This window comes from Buceros rhinoceros, unplaced genomic scaffold, assembly GCF_000710305.1.
Source record: "Buceros rhinoceros silvestris isolate BGI_N320 unplaced genomic scaffold, ASM71030v1 scaffold19665, whole genome shotgun sequence".
Taxonomy (NCBI): domain Eukaryota; kingdom Metazoa; phylum Chordata; class Aves; order Bucerotiformes; family Bucerotidae; genus Buceros; species Buceros rhinoceros.
The window spans coordinates 803-17,735 of record NW_010413635.1 but is presented as its reverse complement, the minus strand read 5'-3'; the positions used below and the strand labels follow the sequence as shown (position 1 = coordinate 17,735).

The 16,933-nt window shown below is 35.5% G+C and overlaps 2 protein-coding genes across 2 annotated transcripts in view; one reads left to right on the top strand and one right to left on the bottom strand.

Annotated features, from left to right (window-relative positions):
• GNAZ (guanine nucleotide binding protein (G protein), alpha z polypeptide) overlaps positions 1-7,469 on the top strand; it is a 36,391-nt gene extending 28,922 nt beyond the window's left edge. Inside the window, exon 2 of the mRNA XM_010136836.1 lies at positions 5,383-7,469. Within this exon, the coding sequence (XP_010135138.1) occupies positions 5,383-5,727 (345 nt within the window). The 3' untranslated portion in view covers positions 5,728-7,469. The remainder of the gene's footprint in view (positions 1-5,382) is intronic.
• A 6,775-nt stretch (positions 7,470-14,244) lies between these two features.
• LOC104494053 (rhabdoid tumor deletion region protein 1-like) lies at positions 14,245-16,706 on the bottom strand. The gene is made up of 4 exons (XM_010136837.1): positions 16,508-16,706; positions 15,202-15,304; positions 14,892-15,010; positions 14,245-14,312 (listed from the first exon to the last, which is right to left on the bottom strand). Exons 1-4 carry the CDS (start codon positions 16,704-16,706, stop codon positions 14,245-14,247), a joined length of 489 nt encoding a protein of 162 aa, XP_010135139.1.
• Between the last annotated feature and the right edge of the window lie 227 nt (positions 16,707-16,933).

Here is a 16,933-nt window from a genome sequence, read left to right as displayed (position 1 = left end):
ATCATAATTATATGGTGACATCTTATTGTTATTTGAAGACTTGGTTTTCCTTTCCGATACATTTCCTCATTCTTCAGTGATACATTTTTCTAATTTTGTTACTGTAGTTAAATCATGAAAAGGATTTTGGGGATTCATTTCCCAAGGTATATTATGCATTTATACCATGCAACCAGTCTTGCACGGGTGTAATACAGCCTGCAGCTTCCTGATTAATTTATTTGCATTTAACTAAAACAAATTCTATTTAGTTTAGTTAAGGTTTCTAAGATTTTCAGATATTCAACCAATATAATAATAAAATATATAATAACCAATATAATAAATTACATTGAAGAAGAAATTTCTTAGAGGTCAGGTATGACAGTTTACTAATTCTTTCTCTACATCATGTAAGAGATCACCAAGTTTATGATAATTTAAATTGTCAGTCCTCTTGTACATGTTCATTACATTTCAAAATTTATGGAAGGGTTTTAACTCTCTACTTTTGTCCTTGGACTACAGACCCCAATTGAGGATTTTGTAATAGAGGGATAGTATTATGATTCCCTACAAAATACAGCAATAAACACAAACCTCTTACCTATATTAACTCTAAAACATTTTTTTCCAATTAGTAGTAAAAGCATTTCATATGAGCTAAAAATTTCTTGCATAGTTTTATTACCAGCTACAAATTCAGTGAAGGAAAGAAAAGTGTGATTATTTGGAAGCAGACGTGATGTTTTTAGGAGATTATCTGTTTTGTCAGGATTTGCATTGTAAAAATAAAAAATAAACCCTCAAACAGATTTTTAAAGATACTTTTTTTATTCCTAAAATCTGTCTGTATATAAAGTATGTTCCAGTGTCAGATATCCCCACATTTACACGGGAATAAGTAAAAAAAAAAAAAACAAACCCAAATATAGGGACTGTATAACTTTGCTTATATTTCAGTATGCCTTAGAAGGCTTGTCAGTTAGATTTCAACATGGCTACATACTGCTGATGTGGCAGTGCCAAACATCATTGTGTGCTCCTGGGGCTTCTGAAATTACCAGAAACTGCCAAAGATCTGTAGTTTTAATCTGTAAACACTGTAAACACAGAATTACTCACTAAAATAACTAAATCAATGCCTTCATGGAACTCTGAGAGCAGAGGATGCAATTCTGACCAAGTCAATCCATAGCAAATGAAAAGGAATAGTAACATAAATAAATGAGGAAAGGATAAGAGGCAATGTGGAAACCTTAGGTAAAACAGTCTGCTTACATTTCAGCAACTATTCATTTTTAAGGTGTAATTTTTTTAGGATACTGTTTTAGTGTAACAATAATAATCAGTTATGTTGCAGATATCCTTTGAAGTGTAATATTGCATACACAAAGGATTGAAATACCTGCAGCATAATCTGTATGGGGAAGACAGCTGAGACTGTTCAAATTCATTACAGATTAACATTAGAAGAAAACAAAGGAGTCAATAACTGCAGAAGCATAGTTTGGGGTGTAAGAAATCAGTGAAGAGTCATAGTGATTTTAGACTCACTATCCAAAGTAAGCAAAGATCCAAAGTACTGACCTGTTAGCACCGCAAGAACATTGCTGATGTATGCTATGGCACGTGGCTTTGGTAGAAAGAATACACTACTTGATACACATTGTAATTCCACAAAGAATTCTGTGTATCATCTCTGATGTCTTATTTTCTCTGTTTTCTATTATTAAATTATAAAAAAGAAAACCTGGATTCTCTAAATGTACTTGACTAATACATCTGACAAAATATGTTTATACAGAATGATAAAATATATAGCTGTTTTCCAATCTGCTCTATTCAGTTTCTTTACTTGCAGGAAATAAATTCAAACAGATACAAAGATAGCTGAATGTACTCTGTAATCAGCATTGTGAACTTCTGCCAAATTTATGTTCTTTGTACACATATGATAAAAGAATACTGACCATAAAAGTCCTTCGAAAAGCAAATATCTTTTTCTTTTAGTTGGGAAGAATGCTACTATTTTATATCGGGTATAAATGCAAGAAGTTGAATGAAAACAAGTTTCAGAAAATAAGCTGCATGACTCTGGTATCAGAGAGGTCTTAACAGCAGCTTCCAGAACTAATGCCAGAATCTAGACATATGTTATAGGACAGCGGCAGATGCATGAGAAAGACTTTAAAATTGGCCACACCAAAACATCCTATGGGCTAAGTGTCTGTCAGTCAACAGTTAACAGTCTTATGTGAAAAAAAAGTTAAGACTGCTTCTCTGTTTTGAGGAATCAGCTAAAACATCTTCTTGAAGAAAATAATCTTGATCAGTGCCTACTAATTAGTGGCTTTGAATCAATGTGTTTTTGTTTGTGGAAAGATCAGTCAGCAGGTGGGAACAGATTGGTTATGTGAAAAGGACTTTAAGAATAGTTTTAAAATATGTTAGGAATGACACATGGTATATACGATCCCTTGAAGAACGTTACAATCTTCTGTTTCTGCTAAGCCAAAATACTTTTGACCATAATAAACTGATAAGCTTGAGTTTATCCCAGGCTTTCTTCAAGAAAATATGCTGCTTTGAAAAAATGTAAGTTCTGTATAAATTGATGACTTATACCTTTTGGAAGCATGTTTGTGATCTCCAGGAATTTTACCAGACATTTTCAATATTATTTTTCTCTTATTTAAATAAAAAATATCAAATCAATTGCTTTTACTTTCAGATGGCAAGGCATGCCACTATATTAAAAGTTTACAAACAGAAAGTTGCTCTTCCTCTGATGACTCCTCTGAAGTCACTAAATTCATGACCTGTACATATTACGAAAGTATCCACTATGTGACTGTGATACAAAGAGAGACTAAAGACAACAGACTGGGAGGATTTGGAACCGTATCATGATGCATCATTAAAGATGCTCATAATTCACAATACCCCTTCCCTTCCATCATGCCCTACGCTGATTAATAATGCCTAATCTTATTTAAATTTGTTATATGGACTAAACTGAAGAAATTATATTAAATCTCATGCAAGCTCATGATCTGAGAATACTGAAAGTATGAGATACTCTAAAGAGAACAGGATTTATTAATTTAGGAGGAAAATATTGCAAGTTAATTTTGTCTGAAGGGAAAAAAATCATGAAAGGTACATGGACTTAAAAAACCCCAGACTTCACAAATACATGAAACACGATCTGAAAAGAGGGATCAGTTTAAAGAATAATCATCTGAATATATGCATCTCTATGGAAACTTAACAGGAAGAAATGTCCATAGATATTTAGCTTGTTTACTGTTTTTAAGGAAGTTAAGATTATCATCTGTATTGCTGTATATGAAAAGCTTTCTTTATATTTTATCCATGGTTTATCAGCAAGAAGACTTTATAGAGCTGACCATACACGGATTATTTGCATCTTGTGACCAGGGTGCAATAAATTTTGGTGTTATCTCAAAACTGAGGGAAGGAGTGTTGAAGATAAAACAGGAACAAACTGTAACTCCTCACAAAAATGTTTTCAGCAGTAAAAAGCCTAAACAAAAAGAACAGTGAGAAGGAACAATAGCAAATATTTTAACTGTAGGCTGAATGTTGACTGTAGGCTTGTAATTTGGATAAGGGCTTCTGAGATTTTAGAGATACTAAAAAATTTGAATAATTGTTTTGGGGTGTCTGAAGAGGATTAGGTGGGAATGATGAAAAAGCCTAACTCAGGCTTTGAACTCTGATATGAAACTGGCCCACCGAGGTCAGAACAGCAAAGGGCATTATCACCAAGTTAAAAAATAAGATGATATTAATTTTCAAGAAGAGAATAACTAGCACACAGCTACAAAACTCTTCTAGCTAAAAGAACCAAACAAAACCTTAAAGAAATGAGACAGGTATCAATGCAAGAATTCCAATTTTCAGCCTATGTTACAGATGCTTTGGAACTTACGACATCTTCAGAATCTATATAATTTCCAGTTTTTTAAAATGTACCTTGTTTTGTGAATATTTGTTTCTAAACTTTTTTCCTAATTAATTTTCTAGAAAAAAATGGATTCCAAATTTTCAGTACTTTTAGCTGAATTGGCATAGTTTTATTAAGAAAAAGTATTGCTGGATATTGAAAAATATTGGAATGAAACCTTTTTGCTTAATTGTAAAAGGCCATGCTTAGCAACTTTAAATATGAATAGGACAACTTGATTAAGAAAGATGTTTTTCTTTAAAGAGAAAATATGAGTGCACAGCTTAAACAAAGATAATGATAGACAAATATCTGTCCAAAGTTAATCAGATAATAATAAATGCTGATGTGCCAATGAAACCTAACAAAAATAAAGATCAAAGTTGTAACATGCTGGAAAACATTGACCTTAGCAAAAAATTAAAATATTTTTTGATTAAAATATTATCTGATTATCTGCTTAAAATATTTTCTGTACCTACTGTTGACAGTCCTTGACTGATATTTATCTTACCCATATAGAATAATTTCTATTGAAAACATTAGATCTGTTTACACCTCTTTACTGGTGTAAACCGATCAATAAACTTAGCCTTCCAAGAGCCCTTGGTACCACGGACAGCTCCAGCTGGATCACGACTAAGTGTGTCTCCCCAGCCACGCAGAATTCAGAAGGGCCGTTGAGTTCTAACAGCCCTTCCTTTGAGTTTAGAGCACCAAGGGATTGTTATTTCCAAATACGTAATGGTAGTTGTCACTCTAAATTTTTCATAAATGGAGTCTGCCTACTCAGGGCAGCAGACAGGAAGATGTTAAATGTGTCTGGCTAAACTCAAGCTTTCACCCAGAAATATGCCAGTTTTCCCACCATCACAGAATGTGGTTCTTGTGTATTCTTTCAAACTTACCATTATCTAATGGGGAGAAGTAAGGCAAGGAAAGGATTCTGAGATGTATGGTGTGCTAAACTACACATCTGATAATGCAATGTTACAATTCTGCTGTAGTAGTTCCATGTTTAAAAAAAACTTTAACAACAGAATGTTTCTGTAGTGTAAAATCCTTAGAAATTACTCCTCCCTTTATTTAAAGAATTTGTTCATTGTGCTAACCTAAGCTGAACACAGCCATGTTTTTCCAAGTTACATCTACTGTTTCTGATATTCATTTTTTAATTTTCCTCCATAGCTGCCAAATACTTTAAAAAATAAAGGAAAGGTAGTCTATGGTGAAATGTATTGAGTCAAAAGTAATTAATTAAGATCACTGAAATTTCACGGTCAGTTTCAGATGGACATTAAGTCATTAAGTAAAACAGAAGTTGTTTCTAAAAGTAGATTTTGCTCATTGATAGACATAATTATGTATTTTGTGTGCTTTTCAGTTATGCTGAAACACTGTGGTTCACACTGATGTTTCCTCTCCTCCAGAGTCGAATGGCAGAAAGTTTGCGTCTCTTTGATTCCATCTGCAACAACAACTGGTTTATCAACACTTCCCTCATCCTTTTTTTGAATAAGAAAGATCTGCTGGCAGAAAAAATCCGACGCATCCCCTTAACAGTCTGCTTTCCTGAATACAAAGGCCAAAACACTTACGAGGAGGCAGCAGTCTACATCCAGCGCCAGTTTGAGGACTTGAATCGCAACAAGGAGACCAAGGAGATCTACTCACACTTCACCTGTGCCACAGACACCAGTAACATACAATTTGTCTTTGATGCAGTGACAGACGTCATTATTCAGAACAATCTCAAATATATTGGCCTCTGCTAAGAATCCTTGGGCTTAATCTCTTTTCCTAAAGTGATAAAAAGGAGCTAACCACTTCCACTTCTAGTGGAAAAAAATATGGGGAAATGCTTAGTAGCCCAAGGAGAGAAAAGGGAAATCTGATGTATGTACGCAGTTCCTCTTGTGTCCCCTTAACCTGCTACATCACTTTTCACAAATACATGTTCTGGAGAGTGAAAGCCTCCTCTCCAAAAAAAAAAAAAAAATCACACAAACAACCCCTCCCCCCTGTGAAGAAGAAACCCAAACAACTCAAAAACCCCCGTCAAAAAGAACAAAAAAGATTGAGGCCTAACTCTGTGGAGATGTTTTCACCACAGTCACTGCACTTTTATTCCATTAGTTTCATTCTATTTCCTACAGTGGGAGTGTTATCATGTTCTATGTAAGAGATACTTCTTCATCCAGTTGTCCTAAAATTTTATGATATAATGAGCGACATATGAACTTGTTTGCAGGATATGGTGCAGAACAGTTGTGTTGGGGAGAAAATCTAGTTCAAACCAGAAGCTACAGATGAGAGAGTTTAAGCAAAATACTACTTAAAATTTGTAGAGAATGGGCATGCACCCTCAATGTCGGTACACTCAGCCGAACAGTATATACACATACATCATGTATGCACACGCACATGATTCACAGCATATACTATGTACACACTTCTGCTTTACTTTACTGTTTGTCATGGACACCTTGCCTCTTAAAGGAATTGTTGGTGCGCAACTGTTCTGTGATTTCTAAACTCACTAGCAGCTCTTTCTGCTTTTTAAGGCTTCAAATATGCAGCAAAACTACATGAAATAAATCTATGAATAGGCCAAATTAAGGTCAGTGTTTCTTCTACTGGTAAGGAGTTTTATACATCAAAACAGTCTTCTTTTACATCTTTTTTTGCCAAATCCTGTGGTGTTTCACAAAAAAACAAATGATATTTAAGAAGTAGGTTAGTGTTCCTTTTTTAATACAGATTGAAAAAATAAATCACAAGGCAATTTTTTTAATTATTGTTGTAGTGTCTGGATTGCTGAATGTGAAAGTTGCCAACGGACAATTCTGTTCCACTGCTCTGAATGCATTCTGGGAATTGTAATATTGTAACAGATTTCCCAAGAAGCAGGAGCCATGGAGATTGTGTAGTATATAGCCTCCAGAGTCTTTTTTTGTTGGTTTTAAAAATTATTTTAAAAATGTGATGTCTTATTAGAAGGTTAAAGGTGAGCGATATGAACAATAACTAAATGTCTTGATATTTCAATTTAATAATTTAAATTATTTACAGTTTAGTGAAGTTAAGGAAACTGAAGAGATGCATTCCTCAGCTCCAGGTTTCATCTCATAAAGAAACACTACTGAATGGAATAACATTCCAGAAAAAGTTTGAATGCATAAGAAGCTCTGTGGGACTATACTGGAAAATCTCAAATGGATCATAGAGACCTAAGCCTTTGGTCAGTTGATTCTTTCCCCTGCCATAGAAAAGACTTCTTAAAGACTTCAGTGTAAAGTTGGTATGTAAATATATGTTTGATAATTGTAAAGCACATACATACACAGAGACACAGACACACATGCACACTGGAAAATAACCTTCTACTTTTGTTCCCCCTATGTACTATGATTAGTGCAAGAAATCTCAGCCAAGGGCTCTAAGAAATTTAAAACAAAATGGTTAATAACATCAACATATAAATTGTCCACTTAAAACAATAAATAATTCAAATAATTCAAATGAACGTGTCTATAGTGTGTTCATTAATTAGGGTTATGACAGCTACTTAACTGGATGTTTGTGAAGTTTTCTTTCCTTTATGGCTGCTGAGTTTTGTTTATGAGCTCCAGATCTTTTTTGCTCAGTTTATTCACCAACATTCCACAATTTCAATCTTAATCAATTGTGTTTGAGCAACTCAGTAAGATTTAAGGGATGTGTTCCCATTTAATATCTTTACAAATTCTGAATGTGTGTTATTATATTTTTTGGGAAGACAGTCGCAATTTTAGGAAAGAAGTTATAGATCAAGATCTGTAGGAATATCAGGAAAGAAAATTCCATGGTGTCTGCAAGATACATATGAAGCCTACCTGCATATTGTCTTACACAGGCAGGTACTTTACATGGATGTCTGTGCTTAGAAATGCATGTCTAGGTATAAGTACACATAAATTTTTGAACAGTGCCTGAAATTGGTCTCCTAAACCTATATTTAAAGATTGAAAAATATGTTCACATTTTTGTACTACTGAGGTCTCAGCACGTCTCCAAAACCAATATAAGATTCTGTCTTACTCATGCTTGCGAAAAAATAGGCTTTAAGAAAAATCTAAATGATTTTAAAGTGACCATATAAGGTGATCTATCAGCGTAAGTCTTATTGATGGTTTTTCGTTGAAGTTTTCTTGAAAATGCCATCCATTCAGACTATAACAAGGTTATTCTAGAATATCTAAGTGAAATCTTTCAAAGTCTGGATACACATTAGGAAAAGCTGCAACTCTTGTACAAACAAACAGCATAAGCTCATAAAAAACAATTGTTAAGAGTGTGCCGGATAAATAATATCCCTGGACTTTAAACAGAAGTTGACTTAGAACCCTTCACTCCATTAATCATTTTTGAGACCAGATGAAAATATTTGATAGTGTCTGGAGAGTTTCATTCTTACACTTCTTGGTGTTTCTATAAAATGCATCAAAAATTCCTAATCTTTCATACCTTCAGTTTAAGAATCCTTCTTTTGACCTGTTAGAGAATATCTAAATTCAAGCTAGGATTTTTCTAAGTGACCTGGAGGCTTAAGCTAATGATGAGCTGCAGGAGAGCTGCAATCATCTGGAAGGCAGCAGTCCAAGCAATAATAAATTTCAACCTTGCTAGATGATGCAACCATTACCAAAAATATTCTCTGAGGCTCAAGTCATGGGTTAAGACTTGCAAAACTCTTCAGTCCAGACATAATCAATGACAGGGAAAAATCTGTCCAATTTTGAACAAGGCATTTTGTCCCTGTACTGCAGACACAGGGCCCCTTTAAGCATTCCGTGTCAACAGTTACACCTGAAGAACAGAGGCAAAAGAGCCAATGAGGCTGCGCCTTGAAGATATAAAAGGTTTGTCTTACTTGGAATGAGAAGATACCACTGCCTGCTTGCGATACTGGCAGAAAGGCTGCTTGACCTGCTCAGTTTACTAAAGGCTATATCTGGTAATTGCTAGTACAGGATGCTCTACTTTCTTTACCGTTAAAATGCTATCATTTACTTGAGAAACTGCACAGCATATCTAACCTAAATCACTTTCTGGAGTGTAATATCCTGTTATTAGCCAGCTGAATTGTGAAAAAGGTATAAAATGAGTCAGGGCTTCCTTTTCCCATGAATGGACTATTAGCTGTTACGCCTCCTTCACCTCTAGCTTTCACAGTACTGTGGCCATTTCAGACTAGTGAAAGAAGTGTCAAGGAAACACTGGCATTCATTACAGCAGAGTTTCAAGGCAAGAAAGTGGTACAGGAAAACTAAAACCAAAAGTATGGTTAGTTATGAGGAGGGTATGTGATGTTTTATACTAAAAAATAAATCTTTATTCAACTGAGAAGGTCCTTTCAATATAAGTCTTACAGGTGACCTACAATAGAAGTGGAGAACCTAGGGTATTTTAAGAAAGGCCTAAGAGTATTTCTAAAGCCAAGGAGTCAGTTCCATTTCCCATTGAATGAAGGCTAACTTGGGAAGGAGAAAAGAAATTGAAGCACTGCCATGTGTTCCCACTTGGCTTAAGAAAAGCAGAGGCATGGGGAGGAATAAAGAAGTAAATAATTAAGTTTAAATAATCAATTCACATAATCATGTTCTCTAAATAGCAATTCCTTGCTATTAACTCTCTAATAATTTAATTCCTATTATGTTTTTGATCTTAGTATTCTGAGTAACTCATGGTTACTCTGTTTCCTAGCTGAAGAATTCAAGATGTTAAAATAAATTCTGTTTTACATAGAAGTAAAGTAACTCTATTTTCTGCTTGTATAAGAAAACTGAGGTACAGGTAAGTTAAAACAAAAAAGCCTGGGTCAAAGACAAGTGCTAAAATGAAATCCCTTGACTCTTAGTTGTCCATCTGAATAAATTACACAATTAAATTTGCATCTATTTTCTCAGTTCTCAGGATTATCAGTGATGCAGCACACTGCCACCTGAAAGAACTTCACTAATATAGCTGGCATTTCACTTCACCTGGGCAACAATGACATTCACAGAAGAGATGTTCCACCTGCTGCAATAAGAATGCCATCTGTCCTTTTGTCATTTGCACTCCATACATCAGAACAAGTATCAAAGGGAAAAAGTCCTTGTCCACAAATCTGATTGGTTATGATTTTCCATCATAGACAGAGGAGACACTGATGGTCAGTAAAGGAGGAGAGATACTCTCTCTTGAGCTCTTTCCCGATAGAGGTTCTGTCAAGCTTAAAAATCCATTGCCCCACCCAATCCATGTCAATCTTTCTCTAAAAAGTTTAACTACCCATAGAAGACAGGATAGATAATGGGTAAGAATTATTAAACTCTTAACCATATCCCAGTGAAAGATTTTTTTCCCTAGAACTATTTTTGCAGCTGTTATTGCCCAGATCATTTATCGTTGCATAACACCTTTTCACTTACATCGGTATTGTGTGTTAAGTAATTGTTTGCACAAAGAGTGAAAGTTTTGCTATTAATTTTCTTAACTTTCTCCTGCTGCTGGTTCTCCTCCCTCTTCTACCCTCTACAGAATAGGTATAGCTATCTTATACTTCTTATCTGTCCATTAACTGTTGCCACTAAGTCGTTTCTTCTGGAAATGTTACTCCACAGTGTTCTCCCAATCTTTGTGGATTTTCCAACCTTTTGGTTTTTAATGATCCCACTGTTCCTGAAGGATGCTGGTATACACCCTTAAACTAAGGAATCAAAACCAGTCTGCCAGTGGATTTGCTTAAAATAACCACATTTTCCTAAATTACTCATTTGGAGAAAGACCAGGTGGTCTGGCATAGAGCTAACTGGAGTCACTGTCTACCTCCCAGTTAAAAAAAATCAACTATACTTAATGCCAAATGTGTTCCACATACTGCTTTTCTGGCTCTGAATTACCTTAGCTCTAGAAAATACCAAAAATCTCGGTGAGGAATGGTGTATTAGTTGCTGACCTCCTCTAGCTGATACAAGGTACGTTCTATCTCGTTATCTGGATGTGAGGTGAAGAAGTAAATGCAGAGAGGAAGATAGTTTCTTGCTAGCTGAAGAAAGCTGAATTACCAGGCAGAGGTTATTTCTATACCCGTAATATATCGTATTATGTCAAGCCTTGTGACTCTTAACTACCTATTGGAAACTATTTGCTGTTCTCCCTGATAATTCCCCAAATTGTCTTATAGCAAAGAAAGCTATGCAAGACTAACTTTAGCTAGTCAAGGACTTCTGTCCTGAACAAGTCTTGGAGGCTTTTAATAGTGCAAACACTGATAGAAGAAATACTAAAAATCTGGCATAATTTCATAGCTGAAGAAATTAAGCTTTGGAAGAGAATTTCACCTAGAAAGTTATGATTCAAGTAAGCTATAAAAGGACTACTAGACACATCATGCTCTCTGAGAGATTTGAATATAGGATCAGAAGTTAAAGATTAAATTCTGCTTGCTTCACAGATGTAAACACTTCCTCTACGTTAATTTTTAGTTTTTTATACAGAGAAGTGGAGGGAGGGCGATAGGAAAAGTTTCCTACATGGATACAGAGCATAATCACTGCAAACATAGTAGGATTACTCTAAATGTTGAGAATTAATGAATGGAAAAAAACTATCCAAAACAGACATAAATATGGTTTCTAATAAAGTAGTTATGCATACTTAAATTTAAAAGGAAATTGCAATGAAGGCACTGTTACACAGAATTTACCAAACAATTAATTTTACAATTATTAGCCTTTTCTGCTTTCTGGAGACAAAACTCCAGAACCATTCCCTGAAACAACTCTCAATATTAATTTGATTTGGAAAACCTGATTTTTATCTGCCACTAGTACCTAAAGTGGGAGAGGTAAAATAAAGAAACTGGAATCAATCTTAGCTCAAGAGAAGCCTCACTGAAAAGCAACTACCACTCAGAGAACTGTAGCCTGTCTTGTAAACATAGGCAACTTCCATTAAGTTGGGACTGCAACATGATGTGGAATCTGGTCTTTGTCTGGCAGAGGCTCCTGCTCACTTCCAAGCTGCTGTGAATCCTTTGCCTTTAATCAAAGACAAGGTTTTGAGGCGAGACACTCCTGCAGCTGGCTCTCAGCTTTTGCCAAGTTCTCAGTTGAGCAGGGGTTGGGAGGATAATCTTTCCACTCCAGGAGGCAACTTGATTTCTCCTTGAATAGTATAATCTCACATTTCCTGAGAGAAACTAAACTGGTTTTACAGTTGTGACAGTTCCTGTCAGTGGGTCCTCACCTAAGATGATATATTCAGATGCCTGCAGGGACAAAGATGGAACAACGGGAGCAGACCTGACTGACTGTATGGTGTACCATTATACATCTGCTGGTAGGGGAATGTATTTTGATTTATGTGGAATTCTTAATAAGCAACTAATTATGTTTTGGCACCACCAAGAGCTAGTGTTGCTTACCACTACAATAAGTCTCTAAAAAGAAATGACAGTTCTAAAAAAATGCTTTATTTATATCCTTTTTTTTTTCTTTAGTCCCTGCTTTTTAGACAGTGTATAACTGCAAACATTGGGGGGGAAAAAAAAAAGCCCTCGGAAGTGAGGGCCACATGGGTAGCTTTTTTAAATTTTTTTTCCCCTTAGAACTTTAATTCATCCTTCAGTGAATGTTTGCTGCTAACATAGCTAAACTTCTAGATGCTCTGAGTAGATGCTCTGAGTTTTGGGCGATAAAACCTAAAAGCAGGCAAGTGTTTACATGTAAACAGTTCAGCTTCCAGTCACCTTAAGTGCATCACGCACACATCTGCAAACTCCATCAGCAAAAGGAGACAAGTGGTAAGTTCCTGGATTGGCCTACTAGAGATCTAGCCACATCTGAAGGTTAGTAGAGCAGGGACTAAACAGCAAGGCTAGTTAGTGAACTAGGTAGTTCCAAAAGGGCTAAGAAAGCACCCTTAGCCAGCATGGATGAATGACATGATTTATAGTGATCTGCAAATCTTTGGCACTATTTATTTGCTTCGGTTTCCTTCTCCCATAAGTTTCTATTATGATCCACATATTTACACGATAGGATCTATCTGTCTACACAGGTAAGGGACAGAATTCTTAAAAGGCAGCCAGGCAGGTCAAAATTCACTTAAGCCAAGTCCCTGTCTCATTTGATTTGAAAATCTGTAAAATGGCTAGTGAAATTAAATTAACAGAAAATCTGTTTTCTCTAGTGATGCTCAAAGTTGTTTAGCCCACCATATTAATACCCTTCATATGGATTCAGTTATTTAGGCCTTTAAAAAGAGGCACATGCATGTAAAAGTACATCTTTATATTTTTAGAATTCATGTACACTTACTCAGCAAGGCTTTAAGCTTTCATTTCATTCTTTTTTTAAGCAGCAGTAATGTAACAATTCCTCAGACAAGATACTTTCCCATGAATTTAAATACTATGGCTTTTTAATTGATAATTTCTATTTACTGAAATTTTACTTTTAAAATCATAATTTCCATTAACTGGAAGAGAAAAGTTTAATGTTCAGATCAGAAAACTATCAAAATTACAATTATAGAATCTGGAAATAGAAGTAACAAATCAGCAGAAATTGTCTTAGTGTATAAAACATTTAGGAAAACTATGAATATACTTGATAAGTAGAAAGAAAGCATGGAAAAGGTACAATGACCTATTTTTCTGGCAAGTCAAAGACAAATTCTCAGCTTGGATTTCTCTGGACATTAAAAGCCTGACTCTGATGTAATCAGCCCAGCTCCTGTTTATCTCCCTGCAGATAAATGGACACCACCAGAGCAGAACTTACCTCATCTGATCTAAGCACCTGTGAGATGTCACAATTTTGCCCCTTTAGATACTGATTTTTTTTTTCTTCTGTGAGACACGTAGTGTGACTAGCTCAGTTGGTCATCTGAAGTTAGGTGTAACATCACATTTTTTACTTCATATCTTACCAAGTCCGTTTAACAATATTACTTAAGGGCAAACAATATTTGCATAAAATATTGGAAAAAGCAAAACTTCTTCATCGCATCACCCCTAGGTTTGTTTGTTTTTTAAACTTACCACCTGAAAGGAATGTCAAAGCATACATTTAAGAAACAGCACCTATGAGCCTAACACACATTAAAGCATAATCTGTGGAATACCTGGCACAATGGATGGTGCTATTACATGCTCCTTTGCCTTCTCCTACACCAAGGAGCGGGGAAGGCATAAAACAAATTTCACAAAATGTGTACCTCCTAATACCAGAAAAGTTTTCTACGAATCCTGTGCTGTGAAATTAGTGCCCCATGAAGAACAGCTGATCGTCATTTTGAAAAGGACAAAGTAAACTTTTGCTGCAAGAATCTGAAATACAAATTCAAGCATGCAGTTCACACAACCTGTATTTTGAGCAGGTAGCCTTAACTTGCATAAGACCTAAGAAAATCAACAGATCTAGCAGCATCAGTCCCTCCAGTACAGAGACAGGACTATTGACAGATGTATTATCTTAACATGGGGCATTTTCACATGTTGTAAAGCATTTTCTTTATCTTGGCTAAGTATTCTCACTTTTATGTAATTTGCAGATTTTTAGAAGAAAACACAGAAGTCTGGAAAACCAAGAAAACTCTAGAAAACATAATTGTTTCCACCAATAAAAAAAGATGACAGCCAAACTTCTTAAAAGTTTTCTGACAGAACCCAAAGAATAAATTCACTTAGGAAAACTAACAAAAGAAAATTAAGATAACCAAAAATAAAAAAGACAATTGTTTTTAAATAGGATTTTCAAGGAAAATGGAATAAAATAAATCCAGAAAAGATGGATTAAAAAAACCCAATGGAAAACGGAATAAAATAAATCCAGAAGAGTAGGGAATCAGGTGAATTCACCTGTCTGTTTCATCCATCTGAATACTCAGCTACTGAAAAAATCCCTACCTTCAGGTAATTTTGCCATCATTTCAAAAATCTGATGCATGTTCTTCCGACAGATATCTACTGGATCATCCAAGAGCTCAGCAAGGGCAGAAATCACTCCATTTTTTATCAGCTCTTGCCTATGAACAACATTGGAGGACAGATTTAACAAAGTATAATAAAACTCATAGGTATTTCTGATGTGCTTGATTAACTACTCTTATTTACATTGCAGATATCTTGCCAAAACTTAGAAACGCTGTTCTGATTTCTCACTGAAATGTCTTTATCAATTCCTAGAGCATATAGTAAACTCTGGAATTACACCTACCTGCCAACACTATGCATAGCCATTATATAGAGGACTTGCGTTGCTTTTTGTCGAACAGTACTGTCATGATGTAGCAGCAAACTCTTCAGGTTATCCACGAATCCTATGGGACACAATAGTTAATTTTAACATTTCTTACCCTCAGCATTAATTTGAAACAGAAGTACGTGATTTGATCTCACAATTTGAAGGGCAAACAACCAAAATTTTCATCTTGTCCTGACAGTGAAACTCTCATTGTCACATCTCAAGTAGGGAAGAAACTTTGAAGTTTCAAGGCCTGCTAGCAAAAACGCCTTGCTACAAACAAGTCACTGACTTCTGTACCAAGTTAAATCCTAATCTTGCAAATATTTATGAAGTGACAGAACTCTAAAAATAACTCAAGTCTGTGGAGCTATTGATGTTTCTAGAAAAGCATCTTTGCAGGATTGATTCCTACATTCTTCACGAGTGGCATAGGCTATGTAAAAACACATAGTATTACTTCTCACATGTAGAAATAAATTTGGTGAACCATTAATGATTATATATATACAAATATAGCACTGACCAAAAAAAAAACCCCCCCAAACAAATTCTGCATTGCTTCAGAAGTTACTGTTAATCAAACAGTAACTTAACAAATTTTGAACAGTATCAGATTGTTCTATGACAGAAAAAATGTGAAGGAAGTAAATGGAGAAAAAAGCAGTAGCAAACCACAGGACTTCTTCAGTGTTACAATAAGAGCTATGTAGATAGACAACATACTGCTAAAAACTATGAAGATAAGCTTGCGTGTAGTTTTTTTTCCCCGAAATCCAAACCGAGGAGTCAAAATTTGGTTATATTGTCTTGTATCTTAACTTCTCATGGAGTTCCGGGTTGTTTTTTTTTCTTATAGAGTCATTGTACAATCACCATGACACTTCAGAGGAGTTCTGCATGAAAACCTCTGATGTTTTGTCTCTCGTAAAGTTGTACGTGGATATACCATGCTATCCACTGCTGAAGGAAAGAATGGCAAAAGATGACTTCACAGATTTTGCAAATGAACTTGTAAGCCTTTAAGACTCTGCACTACTACTTAGAGGTTGATAAAACCTATGGGTAACCCACTGACGAATTCTGAAGTGAAGACACTCTTAAAATAACTCTCATGTATATATGGCATTATAATAATTTTTACCTTTTTAAGGTGAAAGTAGTAGACATTAAAATAGAAAAATTTCCATGGTCATTTTGTATCAAACATATTGTAAGAAAAAAAGTAGTGCACAAAAGTGTTTTTCCCACCCCCCCGTTACGACGACAGATCACTTACCTACTTCTATTGCCTGGTAGATATTTCCTGGGTCATGGACCAGATCGCAGAGTGCCATCAATGCCCGCTGCTGAGTCAGCAGCTCAGGAGAACCCAACTCCTCTTTCAGCTTAGGAAAGGCCCTCTTTCCAAATGCAATAGGAGCTTTTGTGGGATCTATGTTAGGGGGGAGGTTGGCTGAGATACGAGCATGTGCCATCCCAAATTTTCCTGGAAAAAAATTCTCCCTATCCCTAAAAGTACTCCAAATTGACTCTACCTGGTGACTGGACAGATAGTGTACCATAAAGGCAAGTACTGACTTTGAACATTGCTCTATGTCCCAGAAAAGCTTTTTCAGCACACATTCATTGTTATGAAGCTATGAAAGAAGAGGCTGGAACGCTTCGTGGGCATCAGCATTACTGTCCATCAGCTGAATTGTCT